Raw genomic sequence first — 14,547 nt, 5'->3', positions numbered from 1 at the left:
TCGCAATGGCTGCAACGAGTGGCTGTCTGACGTCTGCCCCCTGTGAAGGAAGTTCTGGAAAATGAGGTTATTGCCGCAGAACATTGTTAAAATATTTCAAACTGTTATTACAGCTCGTTTGTTTTTTTCTGAATCATCACCACATAATATTGTTAGCCTTTATTTTCTAAAGAAATCTGTTATTTAAACCAGTTATTATTATTGTTATTATTATTGTTGTTGTTGTTGCTGCTGCTGATGTTGATATTGGGCAGCCGCGTTACGCATGCGGTCGGTTTGCATAATTGCAATTGAAATCGGGTTAATATTTTTAAATGTATATTAATGGTTTATAAAATATGAGGAATTGTCCCCAAGTTCAAAGAAAAACACAGATACTGGCTAAATAAATAATTGTTTACAACCGTTGACGTAACATAAACCCGTAATAAGTGTTTTTTATGAGCTGCAGATTGTGACGAATTGAATTTATTACCCAGTTAGAAATGTTGAGAGGCAACATCGATTACTTTTTTTTTTTTTTTTTTAGAAAATATAACAAAAACTATCACAACAAACCAATACTATTACATTTTAAATATATCCTGGATTAAATCTGTTTACCTACGCTCGTAAAATCAGCTTTTACTCTAATGGCTGTAAAAAAAAAAAAAAAACAACCCCCAGCCAAACGGTGTTGATCGCATGTTTGATGTGTTCAGAATGGTGAGAGTTCGGCCATCGGGGCCGAGGTGACAACGACGCACTCTTTGGCATGCGTGGCATGATATTAAGTAAGCGGTGGAATGCGTCAGTAAACACAACACAATCCAAAACAAAGTGGAGCAGGTCACAAGCTGGTCCCCGGGTCTGTAGGCCCCGGGTCAGCACCACCACTGCCTGTTTCTCCCCCAATAAAGGTGGAATAACTACGATGACGATTAATCCATTGGGGGTGGGGGGGCATGCGCTTTGTCAGATTTTTACTTATATTTCTGTAATTTAGTGGTGGAGAACCTCCATCTTTAGAACGAACCATATATAAACGATTTCAAGTCATTATATTTTTTTTCTGATAGCACAAATATTTAAGATCCGAAGCCGTGCAGCAGATTAGAATCTAAACATCCTTAATTCATTTTAAACACACGTGATGCATTCAAGGAAATGAATCTCAGGGGTCCAATCTGATAAATGACGGAGGCTTAAACCTCCAACAAAACAGCTAACACGGCGCTGACAGCCTGTAAAATGTCTGCATTCAGGTCTGCAAGAAACGAGGCGTTAAATTTAACTCACATAAAATGACAAATTTATTAACAAACAAACAAATCCTTCAAAATACTTTTCAACAAAAGAAGAAGCTTTGAAATAGTACGACGATATACACGTTCCTCTTTGTTGTTTTTATAATGGAACTTTTTTTGGAACAATTAAGGCAATTGATTTTAGAAACACTTTTTTCTGGTGTTTGGTCCATAATATCCGGCTACATTTTAGAAATAAATTACTATATGCAATTTACACGTCCGTGGAAAACTGACATATCTTAAATCATATAAAGCCACAAAAGCAAAGAGACTTACGTGTTATTTGCAGTAACACTGTTCTTTAGAAAAAGTCTTTTCTGATTGTGTTTCATTTTAGTCCATTTTGACGTGAGCATGGGAGGGGGGGGGGGGGGGTGTTATTGGATGATTCAAACACCGTGTGGGAAATTCTGAGCGGTTTCCTTCTTTTTCCTTTGGTCAGAACTTGCTGCAGTCATACACGAAAGCTCCCGAAGTGCGATAGATGGACTGGCTCGGTGGGAATGACATCTGACAGCTGTTATTCCCGTTCACCGGCGAGTTATTCAAGCCGATCCTCTGGGATTCGAACATCTCTCGGACCGAGTGGAAGTTCTGCTGCTGAGCTGGGTACGTTGCGCCCAGATGACTCAAGTCTCCAGCCTGGTTGAGGTACCATGAGGTCAGCCTGCCTTGGTGGGGATGATGGCCATCCTGCCCAGAGTTCAGATTAGCGTGGGTGAGGGACGATGAGGTGGTTGTGACGGAGTAATCTGGCAACGTTTCGTCCACGGTGGTGCTCGGGGCCAGATGGCCCGTTCTGTCCCCCGCGTATAAGCTCATGGCTTGCATGTTACAATGGTAGGTGGCGTTGGAGGTAGTAGAGTTTTGGTTACAAGTTGAGCTATAGACAGAGGTCTGACTCGGAGAATAGTTCAAGGACAACGACGGTGTTATACCTGTCCTGGTGGAGGCAGGAAGGCCGGAGGTTAACTCAGTGGCCCCTTGTGGAGACCCCCGGAGAGAGGTCATAATGTTGTCTACGCTGAAGCCCTGCGCCGAGGCCTGGCCGTGGTGCTGGTGGTGCTCAGAGTTTTCCATGCCTATGGACCGATTGGAGGGGATGCTGTGAGGGCTCCCGCTGGACATGCTGCTGCTGTCCGGGCTCTCAATTTTCGGCACGGCGTTTAAAGACGGGGAGTCGGCCTGTGGCGGCGTCACCGTCCCGTTCTCCGTCTTAATATCCTGGATCCTCACGGGCTTCGAGCCCTGCAACGGCTGCTCCTGCTCTCGGCCCGGCTGCCTCTGCAGGACATCCTTCTGCAGCCGCTCTTCCTTCTCTTTCAGCGCGTCCTTCTTTTTGAACCGTCGCCTCCTTCTCAAGAAGCTCCCGTTTTCGAACATGTTGTAAGAGTCCGGGTCCAGGGTCCAGTAGCTGCCCTTGCCAGGTTTTTTATCATCGCGGGGCACTTTGACAAAGCACTCATTCAGAGACAGATTGTGCCTGATGCTGTTCTGCCAGCCCTGCTTGTTGTCACGATAAAATGGAAACCTCTCCATGATAAACTGGTAAATCCCATTCAGGGTCACCTTCTTGTCGGGCGAGTTTTGGATAGCCATGGTGATGAGAGCGATGTAACTGTAAGGAGGTTTGACCATATCCTTGGGCTGAGGTTGCGGGGTGTACGGTCCATACGCACGCGCCATGCTGGCGGGGTATTGATCGTGCGCCGCATGAGAGTACATGTTCATGGGTGCTGGCATCCCGGTGTATCCGCCACCGGCTGCGGCCCGGTAGTAGCTCGGGTCGCTGCTGATGTACGGCACGACACCCAGAGAGTTGGGACTGGAGACGGAGTAGCGAGCCTGCATGTCTTCACTCTGATCCGGTTGCAATTAATGTTCCAAAATACGCAAGACGGAGAGCCCCGCTTCTCCTTCGCCTGAAGCCTGGGGCGCGCAAATCACAGCTCCTTCACTGCTGCTCTCTGTCCAAAAGTCAAAAGAAGAGGGGGACGTCTTGTGAGCGGTGCGGCGGTGCTGGCTCTCAGCAGTGCTTCCCCATCTCTCCGCGTTTCTGAGGAACTCACATTGAAAACGCTCTGAACTTTGAACATCCGTCACCACGCACAAGTTTTGCGCAGTTAAATTCTTTCCAGCTTTTTGCTGCCTGTGGGGCTCCTCCCTGAATGTGCAACAGTTGTCCAATAGGAAGTTAGGCCGCACAGGGGGGAGCGCAGGACTCCCTGCCGCACTCTGAAAAAGCGAGAGGAGGTGTCGGTAAATGCCAGCCCACTGCAGGCTCCAGACGTGACAGAGCAAGCCACCACAGAGAAGCTGCTTTCCCATCACACATCCTCAGGAGAACCAGATATATCATCTGCATATCCAAGTTTGGTTCACCGGAACATAGCAGAAAGCAAAACTCGCGCCTCATTACTTTAAACAATAATCAGGATATAATACTTTTACATTTCTATTCTTATTTGTGCCACCTTTGATAGATTATGCAATCAATTCAGTTATATTCCATAAAGTATTAGAAATAAACCACGTCTCAATTTACACGTTTTCGTCCGATTTATTGATCTATTTTACAATATTCTAAAAGATACTGATTGGTAGAAACGGATGAAAAGGGATCGAATGGGGCGGTGGGAGGTTAAAGCCAAATCTCACTACAGCGGGAATTAAAAGCAGTTTGGCCTAAAAAGGTGTGAGAAAAGCGTCTGCAGATCGGGGACCAAACGGGGGTCACACCTGGCATTTGGATGCGTGTCGCGACGCAGAAGACACATTTAATCGTCCTTAGTTTAGCCAAATAAAGTTAAAAAATAAGTTACATGCCTCAAGTTAATGTCCATCCCAATAATTTCTTAAATTTCCCTTTGGGTTTACACTGCGACTACTAAGACATCGCGTGAGATTTCTTGTGCTGTCATGGAATTTAAGGCTGAAGCTCGAAATAAATGATTTTTTCAGCAAAGAGAGAAGTTAAATGATCCAACCTTGAAGGCCTGCGAGCGCTCCTGCTGTCAGAGGCGACTGCGCATGCAATCATAAATGATCAACGTGAGGCAAAGTTACAGTTGCAATATCGCTGTAATCCTTTGCAGGTCGCCTTAATTAAATGTCCGTGCAGCAGCCTGGTGCTACGCCGGTTTCTCCTTACATGGACCCGGGCATGAACTTTTTCCACCACCCAGGGCTGTTTGTACAACTTACGACGGCGTTTTTTCCTACTTAATACCGCGGTCTGCCCCGGCAGCCCTCCTCAACGCGCAACTATTCAAGTTAAACCATTAATGGAAATCAAAACGATAAACACCAGGCAGATGACCGCTGCTGTCACTATTAAAAAATAATGGGTTTTATAAAAATATTTTTTTTATGTTTCAGTTGTGTTTCAGCATTCGTTTAACCTCTTTCTCAAATGAATGAGATAAAATCATTAGAATAAATCATAGAAAGAAAGAAAGGCAGAGAAAAGGAGAAGATAAGAGAAAATAGAAAGAGTTTTTTGAGGCAAAAACGTCATCACTGTGCTTGTAGCGCCCTCTATTGTTTAAATACAGCTACTGTTTTTAGCTTCAATTTAATTCCCCTCAACCCATTATTTCTCAAACAATTATATCTGGAGACAAAGAAACGCTTGTGGATTTACTAGAGAAGGTAAGAATCGTACTTAAACCCGTTATTGCTGCACTGACAGAGGAAAGTGAGGAGCCATAACGAGCTCACGTCCAACTATGTCCTCAGTCCTTAAAACAAAACTGAGGCAAAGCACATTTTTTATGAATGCATAGATTTAACTCAGTTTTAACCCCGGAAGTATTGTTTTTACTGAAGTGAGAAGAGTGAGAGTGAGAAGCTGCCCTTTCTGTGTCGTCATTGTTGTTGGTAGGTGTGAATGATCAACCACTAGAGGGAGCCAAATACCACTTTAAACCCCATGAAATAAAAACTGACGAAAGCGGCAACCAAAAGGCAATTTACAGTATCTAAGGTTACTCTTATTTAAAAAGAGATTAAACCTCTACAGCCAAATAGAGACAATGTCGGAGTCATTAAAGAAGCATTATTTATATTTTTCGAAGCCTTTGGAAGAGTTCAAAGAAATAAAAAGCTGGCAGGACCATGAAAAATGTTGATTGGATTTTGAAAGGGATAATCTGTCCTAGAAAGAACACTATGGTGTAATAAACTGATGGCAAAAACAAGTGAAAGCATCCCTGCAATTACCATTTTAAAAAAGCTGGTTTAGACCAAACTGTCCAGGATGAAGTTGACTTCAGTGACCGGCCTCACTGACAGCACTCATCAATAAGTGGGCATTTGTCAGTTCATTCATATTTAGAAACAATTACAGGAATGTATTTACTTTTAAAAACATAGAGTCAGTGTGCAACTACTCAAAAACGATGTCGGACTCTGTAGCATTCTCTGGTCCCCTCCCCAATCTGGCCAGCGATGAGATGTTTTGCCTCATGTCATCGCTCCGTCGCTGGCTGTCACGGTGGTGCCCCGAAAACCAGGTGGCCTTTGTAGACAATTGGAGCACTTTTTGGGGGAAAACCTGGTCTGATTAGGAGAGACGGTGTCCATCCCAGACGGGATGGTGCCTCTCTCATTTCTAGTAATTTGGCTAATTTTATTAGACCCAAAGTGATCTCAGAATCCAGGGTCCAGACCAGGATGCAGAGTTGTAGTCTTACACACCTCTCTGCTGCTTCCATAGAACCCTCATCCACCAACAATAACATATTTAACACTATAGAGGTAGTCTCTGTTCCACGGTTAAAAGTTCACCAAGCACAGAGCAGGGGAGCGGTCAATCACCATAATCTTATTAAAATTAATACCAAAGCACAAGTTGGGGAAACTAATATCCCAATTAAGTGTGGACTGTTAAATATTAGATCTCTTTTGTGTAAATCCCTGTTCGTGCACGACCTGATAGCGGATCATCACATTGATTTATTCTGTCTTACTGAGACCTGGCTTCAGGAGGAGGAGTGTCATGACCACTTGGCTCCGAATGACCACAACATAAACGGGAAGACCACTCTCTTTTAGGGATTTTAACAAAAAGGGATTTATTGAAAAAGTAAAGTGAAAAGTCAGTGGTAAAGGTGAAAGCGTGAGGTGCAACAAGGTATCACAGAATCCAACAAGGGTAATCCCAACGAGGCTTTAGCAACAGGACTGGCACTCTCAAGTGGACGCGTTCAGCAGGGTTTCCAATTTCGTCCGGCAGCAGCTGACCCTCAGCCCGATCAGACCCATCTCCTTCCTGAACACGGGTTTTTAACCATCACCTGGCTCATCAGGTTAATGAGCCCCACCTGGAGCGGTGGCCTCCCAAACAGCTCCAGACAGCTCCATCTGCAGACCAAGCACAGCCTAAGACACCATGTCCCACATATTGAACCCAGACGTGAGGCCACCTAGTGGGCCGTCACAGGAGTATGTTATCTTAAATGAACCTACTCCTCCTACCCATCTTAATGATCCCATTCCTCGTGTTACTGGTCGAGGAGGGGGAGTGGCAGCAATCTATCACTCCAAGTTATTAATTAATCCCAGACCAAAACATGGCTCCAGTTCATTTGAAAGCCTGACTCTTGGCATCACCCATCTGAACTGGAGGACAGAAAAGCCACTTTTGTTTGTAGTTGTATATCGGCCCCCTGCTGGGCCACATTCAGAGTTCCTGTCTGAGTTCTCTGACTTCTTATCTGACTTGGTCCTTAGATCAGATAAAGTCATTATTATTGGAGACTTTAATATGCATGTACACGTTGTAAATGGCAGCTTTAGAAATGACTTTTATTGACATTTTATTACTTGAGTCAGTTGGTTTAAACAGTTGGCATTTTTCTCTTTGATCTTAAGTTGGCCTTTTAGTCTTTGATCTCCTTTGTATCAAACACATCAGATCTATCTCTTTAAGCACATGCCTGAGGAGCTCAACACTCTTGTACCACACTGGTGACCAGCAGACGCATCGATGGCACAGCGAGGAACCCAGCAGCTGAAGGCAGAGCAAGAACCACTGGAATCATCAATGGAGACTTGGAGGGAAGAGGTCCAGCACCTTAGAGAAGCCCTGGCAGAGAAGGAGGAGCAGCTCAGCAGGGCAGTGAAGAGGCGGCACATGAGGACTGTGGCCCATATGGAGACCCTGACCCAGCTGAACACCTCACAAGCTGCTCTGAAGGAGAGCAACCTCAAATGTGCTTCTCTGGAGGAAACCCTCCACAGTCAGCAGCAGGAGAAAGAGGAGCGACACAAGAGAGAGCTGATGGAGCAGGAGGAAGGCCTGAATCAGAAGCTCCTTGTGAATGAGGAGGAGTTTGAGAGGAAGCTGGAGGAGGAGAAACATAGATTTGATGAAGAGAAAGAGGCCTTGAGGCAGCAGCTCTTTCTAAAAGAAAAAAAGTTCAACAAACTGCTGGAAGAAGAGCAAAATAAATATAACGAGATGATCGTTGATAAAGAGGAGTCAATGAAGCAGCAGCTGTTGACTCAAGAGGAGACGTATAACAAGATGCTGGCTGATGTTTGTCAGCGGTGGGAGACGACATCTCAAAAATGGGTCCAGATGAGGGAAGAGCTGGAGCAGAAGATCCTTGAGAGCCAACGGTTGAGGCAAGATGAGCAGGATAAGACCAAAGAGGATCTCCAGAGGCTCTCTGAAGCGATCCTCCAACTTGAGGTGAGATGCTTTCGCCTTTGTTCCTCTTCCAGAAGATTTCAGATGATGTTCAGTGAAATCTAAAACACAATCTCTCTTTTCTGCAGCTTCAAGTTTTAAAGAAAAAGAAGAAGAAAAGCTTCTGGAGATGGATCTCCAAAAAGATGAACTTCTGGAAAAGATGAAGTAAAGAACAATTCCGGAGCTCCCAAAGCCCTCCTCCTCCTCCTCCTCCTCTTTCTCTACATCCTGACTTCCACAGCGTCACATCCTGTCTTCATCAGTTTTATTTTAAAGTATAATCATTGTTTATATTCTATGTTTGGATCTGTGATGTCGAAACAATAAAACTCAAAGTAAACCACCAGATTGTAGATGTTGTCAATGGCAGCTTTAGAAATGGCTTCATTTCATTACTTGAGTCAGTTGGTTTCCTCCAGCAGATGAACCAACCAACTCATGGCTTCAACCACACCTTAGATCTAGTCCTGACTTATGGTGTTGAGGTAGAACATGTGTCAGTGTTCCCTCAGAACCCCCTCCTGTCAGACCATTCTTTGATCACTTTTACATTTATGATTAAGGATTCTTCTATCCTCAGAGCTCAGTCTGACTATAGCAGATGTCTCTCAGACAATGTTGTAGCTAAGTTTAAGGAAGTGATCTCGGTGGGTCAGGCCGTGGGATTCTGGAAAGTGCCTTGAAACAATTTTGATTGTAAAAGACGCTATATAAATTAAATTGAATTTGATTTGATTTGGGAAAAAAATTCTTACAAGTAGAAATGATTTTTATAGTCTTAACATCCAGCCTGAAAAGTTCTGATTATTGTCCATGTCTCCAGCTTGTCTCGTCTTTGGGAGGCTGTTCGAGCAGGTGCTTCAACTGACGCGCGGGTCGTGTCTACTGACCCCTGTCTGAAGTGATGGAACTCATCACTAATAAGCTTCTGGTATTTCAGTGTGAGCTGATAAAAGAGGACTGAAATGATTGATTGAGTTATGGAATTCCATCTTCTTAATAATCTCCAGTGAGATTTCAAACCACAAAAGAAGTTGTGCGTTTCACACCCAGTGGTCAGTATCGGTATTACACATTTAAACTAAGACTCAAGGCATTGAACTGCTTCGTTTCTGATTTATTTTTTACGTTATTTTCCTTTTTACTCGTCTTAATGTTGAGCAAAAGAGAACACAGCGTTCCAGGACAGGGGCCATTGGGGAACACTGCTTTTTAAATTGTGTAATAAAATTATTTAGATTATTAAATGCACAGACGTCCTGTCTCACGTCTAAGCTCTGTTTCCAATTGAATCATTTCTTTAAATTCTATTTTTCGATAACTGCAACCTTTCATCATTTAACTCTTGTTTTTTATGCACATCATCCTCATTAATATTATTAGGGGTATTGTTGATATCGTTGCTATTATTGTTAGTGGTTATTTGGAAACAACTATTTCTACTATTACAAGTAGTGCTTGTGATATCAGCTGTATTTGTCATTAGCACCAATCTACCAATAGATGGCAGCAGTGTCGCATGATATTTTATGCACTCCCGACCTAAAACATCTTTAAAATCGTGTTTTTCCTCAAATTGTTTGAAAGAAACACGTTAAACCAATAAAACAAGGGGGCAACTACTCATTTGAATTGTGTAGAATTTATATTATTATCTTCAATGTAGAGATTTCTGTTGATTTTTTTTTCTTACAATAGAATCAAGCATTTTGGGGGAGAAATAAACACATAAAATAAATAAAATAAAATACAAATAATATTTTGGTGTCGTAGTGGAATAATGATGTGCAAATATGAATGCAGTTGCAATTTTGTCGAAGAAAATCTGAACTTTTTAAGCATCAGTAATTCTCTTAATTCTTTTAATGTTTTACACAGAAAATCGGCAACAGTTTCATAAATTTCAGGAAAGAAAATTAGCTGGATAAAGCTTATTAATTCAAGCACCTCAATATGGGGATAATGTTTGATGTAATCAGGCAAAAAGCCTTATCTCCACTGGGGGAATAAAAGAATTGAAGTGTCTTGGCTTGTAAGGAAAACTTGTCTCAGAAATGTTGAAATCCTCCCGGATGAGGCTCGATTTGTCGCCGCTGTTGTCACATGACGCACGGCTTCACGTCCTGATAGACGCCCTGGTGACGGTGATGAAGCTGGTGGTAGTAAGACCCCCCGCTGCTGGCGTGAAGAGAGGCGATTCCGTTGAAATTCAGGAGGAATTCTTTCCGGTCACATGCGGGAACTGCGTGGCTGGAATATCGAGACAGTCCCACTGAAAGAAAATGACAAATAGTGTTGGTAGATTGATCCTGCAATAAATAATCCAATCCAATAAATAATAAATAGTATTGTTATTTTTCAAACTCTGATGAACGTGTCCAGCGTGTATTATTATTATTATTATTATTATTATTATTATTATTATTATTATTATTATTATGTTGTTGTTGTTGTTGTTGTGTCAGTCAAGCAACTCAATTCTAGGAACGTTTTATAGGAAGGGAAAAATCAGAAGGAAACATTTTCATAGAGTGAATTAAAATATAATCAATGATTGATCATATTATTAATAATCAGATCCACACAATGTGCATCAACGAAAAGCGCACAAACAAATTTAATAAAGAAAATAATCACAACAAAATTGGAGATTTTCAGAATGATGTAGTTTTCCTGTATTTTTTTAAGTTCTAGGATAAGGTTATGAAATTCCAGGCCTTGAATCCATGACGAACTTCGGACTGTTTTTAATGCTGGCACCACTTTTGACGCTGAACCTTCTTTTTTAAATGAATGTTTCTACAAATGTGTCTTTTCCTGTACAGCATGTGCACTGCAAAAGCAAGAAAATACACCAATGCCAGGAAATATGGACACATCTTTTTGACTTTTGCATGAGTTAGGCTGAAGCTGCCAGGCCCACATTTCTGGGCCTGCAGTTATCGCAAACACATGGGTGCAGCTTTGACGGGCATTTTCTCTCTTCCTGTTATGGTGCAATCGCGAAGACAAATATTCAAGTAACATATTGAGTCTTGCATACAATTCAATTCCTACCTGAGATGTCTGAACCTGAGTCCCTTGCGCTGTGGTGCAGGTAGCCCTGGTCCAGACAGTAGGATGACACCCCGCTGTGCGCAGCAGCAGAAGCGGGGCTGTTTGCTGACAGCGACTGCTGTTTAATGTAAGATGACATCCCAGGTGAGCTCCAGTGGGAGGCTGCATTTGCATACGGACTCTGGCAGTCCAACGTGCCCGCCATCGCTGGAGAGGATTGCAGGGGGCTGTTGCTGCTACTGTCCGGGCAATAATCCGCATTAGGGGCTATCTGACCGGCGGTCGCGTACGGTGGCCCGGAGCCCGTTGGCATATGTGTTACGTGATGTCCATCGAAGCCCCCTGCCATAGTATTCCCCATCAAATCTATGTTGTAGCTGTTGTGACACGACGGGGCCTGGAAGTCGAAGTTTTGCGGCAACATGGAAGTTCCGAATCCAATCCCGCTCATCATCCCGTAGAGAGGCTTCAGAGCCTGGCATTTTCTGCGGAACCCCCGCGGTCTGCGGCGAAATGAGCCCTCCTCGAACATGAACTCACTGCTTGGATCGATGGTCCAGTAGTGTCCCTTGCCTGGTCTCCCGAGGCCCTTGGGGAGCTTTATGAAACACTCGTTGAGAGACAGGTTGTGCCTGACCGAGTTCTTCCATCCTTGATACGAGCCCCTGAAGAATGGGAAGCGGGCCTGCAGGAAATGATAGATTTCACTCAAAGTCAGCCTTTTACTCGGCGAACTCTGTATCGCCATCACAATCAGGGCGATGTATGAGTATGGAGGCTTTTCGGGGCGTCTCAAGCCGGAATTTCCTTTTTTCCACTGAGTCGATGAGCCCTGTGTGTTCTCCATCACCGGCTGCGCGCTCTGCAGAGCAGCAGTCAGGACACCGGCCGCTGGACTGGAGTGCAAAGGATTATCCAGATGTTGCTTGGTGCTCGCCGTCGCCATGGCTGCGCCTCTGCTGTAAGAACTGTAGCAATTTTCTATTTCTGTTAATCACTAGTACAGATTCCCTGATAGCTAAAACACAACGAGACTATCTGCGATGCTGGTCGCGCCTGAAACCACGAAGATCAAGAAAAACACCAGCCGCTGCTCCTCTTTTCCTCTCTCTGTCCATTGCTGGCAATACTCCCACAAGAAAGGGGAAATAAACGTCTTGCAGTTTGCTTGCGCATATCCCACCGGCCAAGCAAAACGCGACCACCTATCAATTCTCAAATCTTTGTCTCTGCCCCCGGATCCCCCCCCTAAATCCCACCAAGAAATCGCCAGGAACTATAATTCCCTCCCCATCTGGTCCGGGTCCAGACTAGAAGCCGGACAGGGCGCAGCGGAGTAAGATAAATCTCCTCCCACGGCTCACTTTCCAAAACAATTGGGGAAAAGCCGAGACGCGCTCGAGGAGGAGAACTTTCGAAATCCGCGTTGAACAACTGACAGCTGCGCATGCGTCACAGAGCAGGTGTTATTTAAAAGGTTAATTCCTGCAGTGATAATTTGTTGGAATCTGGATTGGAAAGGATCGTGCCAGCCATCTGTGTCTCTTGTGTCTTAAATGGACCCTTAAAGCCCCCCCAAACCGAAAAAAAAAAATCGAACAACTGCCGTGCGTAATTTTGCGCATAAATAGGCATATCATCATGAAGGGCGTGAAATACTTTCTCATAGAATGTTGGAACACGTTCTATTCCGACATCAAACTAGTGAACCCGCTGCGTTCAGGATGCGCAGCTGCTTTAAAGGAAATTTACTTTCTAGCCCCAGAAGAATGGGGCTCGCATGGAAGACGTTTCTTCCTATTGTGGCTTCCAGTTGGCTTCTCTCGGGATATTTTGTACAAACCCCTTCCTCCGCGTTTGTGGTGACTGAGGCGGCAGCTATTTGCAGAGCCAGACACAAAACATAAATATCGGTTGCCTGTCCGGCTTTTCAGGAATACTGGAAAGTAAACACTGCATGTAAGTATGGGATGATTCCTGCGTCATTTATTAAATCAGAAAAAAAAGGTTACGGTGGCCTTTTTTCATCCAAAGCTAAATAATAAGACGAAGAGAGTTAGCAATAGTTTTTATTTTCTTGACAAGTCATGTTTGCGGTGACAGGAGTTAAAGTGCATGTCAACGAGTTCAGTAACATTTAGAGCATAAATTAATCAAACTTTGGTGACCGGAAATGGGTAGAGGTACGGAAGACAATTACGCATTCCCAACGCCTGCATTTCCATCAGTGCTCCGACTTCAGGTTAAAACATCGGAATAAAGAGTCTCAGTTCATTTCTGATGCGGTGACGTTGTGTACGTGAGGAGGCCACTGTTGCGAAGGTCTGACACACGCACGTCGTCAATTGCACGCGTTGGTTTGACGTTTGAAAAAGAGGCGTGCGCGCCGGAAGAGTTCATCATCGGTTCAAAGTGGCACCGCCAGGTGAAGGCAGATCGGGCTGACAAATGGCGTCCTAGTGGGTCTCTCTTGAAGGGCTTGCTGAGGATGCTGTCTATCGTGAATGAACTCGTAAACTTGCCGCACGCGTCAGTCTCTGGAGCAGGCGAAGAAGGCGGCGCAGCCTGCTGCTCTGCGCGCGACGACTCCGTCTTGAGTTTCTTGTCAATGCGCTTTCTCCTGCGCCGGAACACTCCATCAGCAAAGGTGTACTCACTGTTGGGATTCAGCATCCAGTAATTGTCCTTTCCCCAAGGTCTGGACGGGTCGCGCAGCACTTTGATGAAGCAGTCGTTGAGAGACAGGTTGTGTCGAACAGAGTTCCTCCAGCCCGTGTAGCTGCCTCTGAAAAAAGGAAACTTCTGCATAAGGTAGTTGTTGATCTCCGCCAGAGTCAGGCGTCCAGAGCCGGAGTCCCGGATTGCCATGGCGATGAGGGCGATGTACGAGAGAGGAGGTTTGGGTCTCCGTGTGTACGGTTTAGACTTGGTGTCCACGGTGCACGGAGTCACGAGCGACGGGCTGTGCGCCACGCAGTCCCACTCTGACACCAGGTCCTCATCGGCAGAGAGAGGAGAGCGCGCGCTCCCCCGCGCATCTGCGCTCACCTGGTGTTTTTTATTGTAGTGGCCGCCGCACAACACCTCCAGCTTCATGTTTAAGGACGATGTCCTCCTCTTTGGTGACGGCCCGCACAGTAGATCTGCGCTTACAAGGGTGGACCTGAAGTGCGCGTCAAGACTGCGCGAATCCTGCGACGCGCTTGTTCGGGAACATACCTGTGCAGTCACCTGAACCTGGCTCACCTACAGACGTGTGTCAGCAGATTTTTATAGCCGTCTCACCTCGGGACCAACCCCGGAGGGCGGAGTAACACTACTGTAACAGATCCAAAGCGTTTAGATCGCATCGAATCGAACACAATTAATTAAAAAAAAACAACAACAACACACATTCTTTTTCTAGACCTATTCAAAACTACATGGCGCTAGTTATATCTAGCTTCCAGATGTTTACCCGTGACTCCCTGCTAACATCTGGTAAACAACCGTTTCACCTGACAC

At 44.7% G+C, this 14,547-nt stretch overlaps 3 protein-coding genes across 3 annotated transcripts; all 3 read right to left on the bottom strand.

The window, feature by feature from the left end:
• Nucleotides 1-1,268: 1,268 nt before the first annotated feature.
• foxc1a (forkhead box C1a) lies at nucleotides 1,269-3,432 on the bottom strand. The gene has a single exon (XM_003975293.3). The coding sequence runs from the start codon at nucleotides 3,138-3,140 to the stop codon at nucleotides 1,728-1,730; it is 1,413 nt and encodes a 470-aa protein (XP_003975342.3). The 5' UTR covers nucleotides 3,141-3,432; the 3' UTR covers nucleotides 1,269-1,727.
• A 6,401-nt stretch (nucleotides 3,433-9,833) lies between these two features.
• foxf2a (forkhead box F2a) lies at nucleotides 9,834-12,317 on the bottom strand. Its single transcript, XM_003975271.3, has 2 exons — nucleotides 11,044-12,317; nucleotides 9,834-10,258 (listed from the first exon to the last, which is right to left on the bottom strand). The coding sequence occupies exons 1-2, from the start codon at nucleotides 11,987-11,989 to the stop codon at nucleotides 10,086-10,088; spliced, it is 1,119 nt and encodes a 372-aa protein (XP_003975320.1). The 5' UTR covers nucleotides 11,990-12,317; the 3' UTR covers nucleotides 9,834-10,085.
• A 778-nt stretch (nucleotides 12,318-13,095) lies between these two features.
• Nucleotides 13,096-14,303, bottom strand: foxq1a (forkhead box Q1a). Its single transcript, XM_011616115.2, has one exon. It carries the CDS (start codon nucleotides 14,137-14,139, stop codon nucleotides 13,315-13,317), a length of 825 nt encoding a protein of 274 aa, XP_011614417.1. The 5' UTR covers nucleotides 14,140-14,303; the 3' UTR covers nucleotides 13,096-13,314.
• Nucleotides 14,304-14,547: the final 244 nt, after the last annotated feature.

This window comes from Takifugu rubripes, chromosome 22 (assembly GCF_901000725.2).
Source record: "Takifugu rubripes chromosome 22, fTakRub1.2, whole genome shotgun sequence".
Lineage (NCBI taxonomy): Eukaryota > Metazoa > Chordata > Actinopteri > Tetraodontiformes > Tetraodontidae > Takifugu > Takifugu rubripes.
The sequence above is the reverse complement of the archived record's forward strand: the minus strand, read 5'-3'. Positions and strand labels throughout refer to the sequence as shown.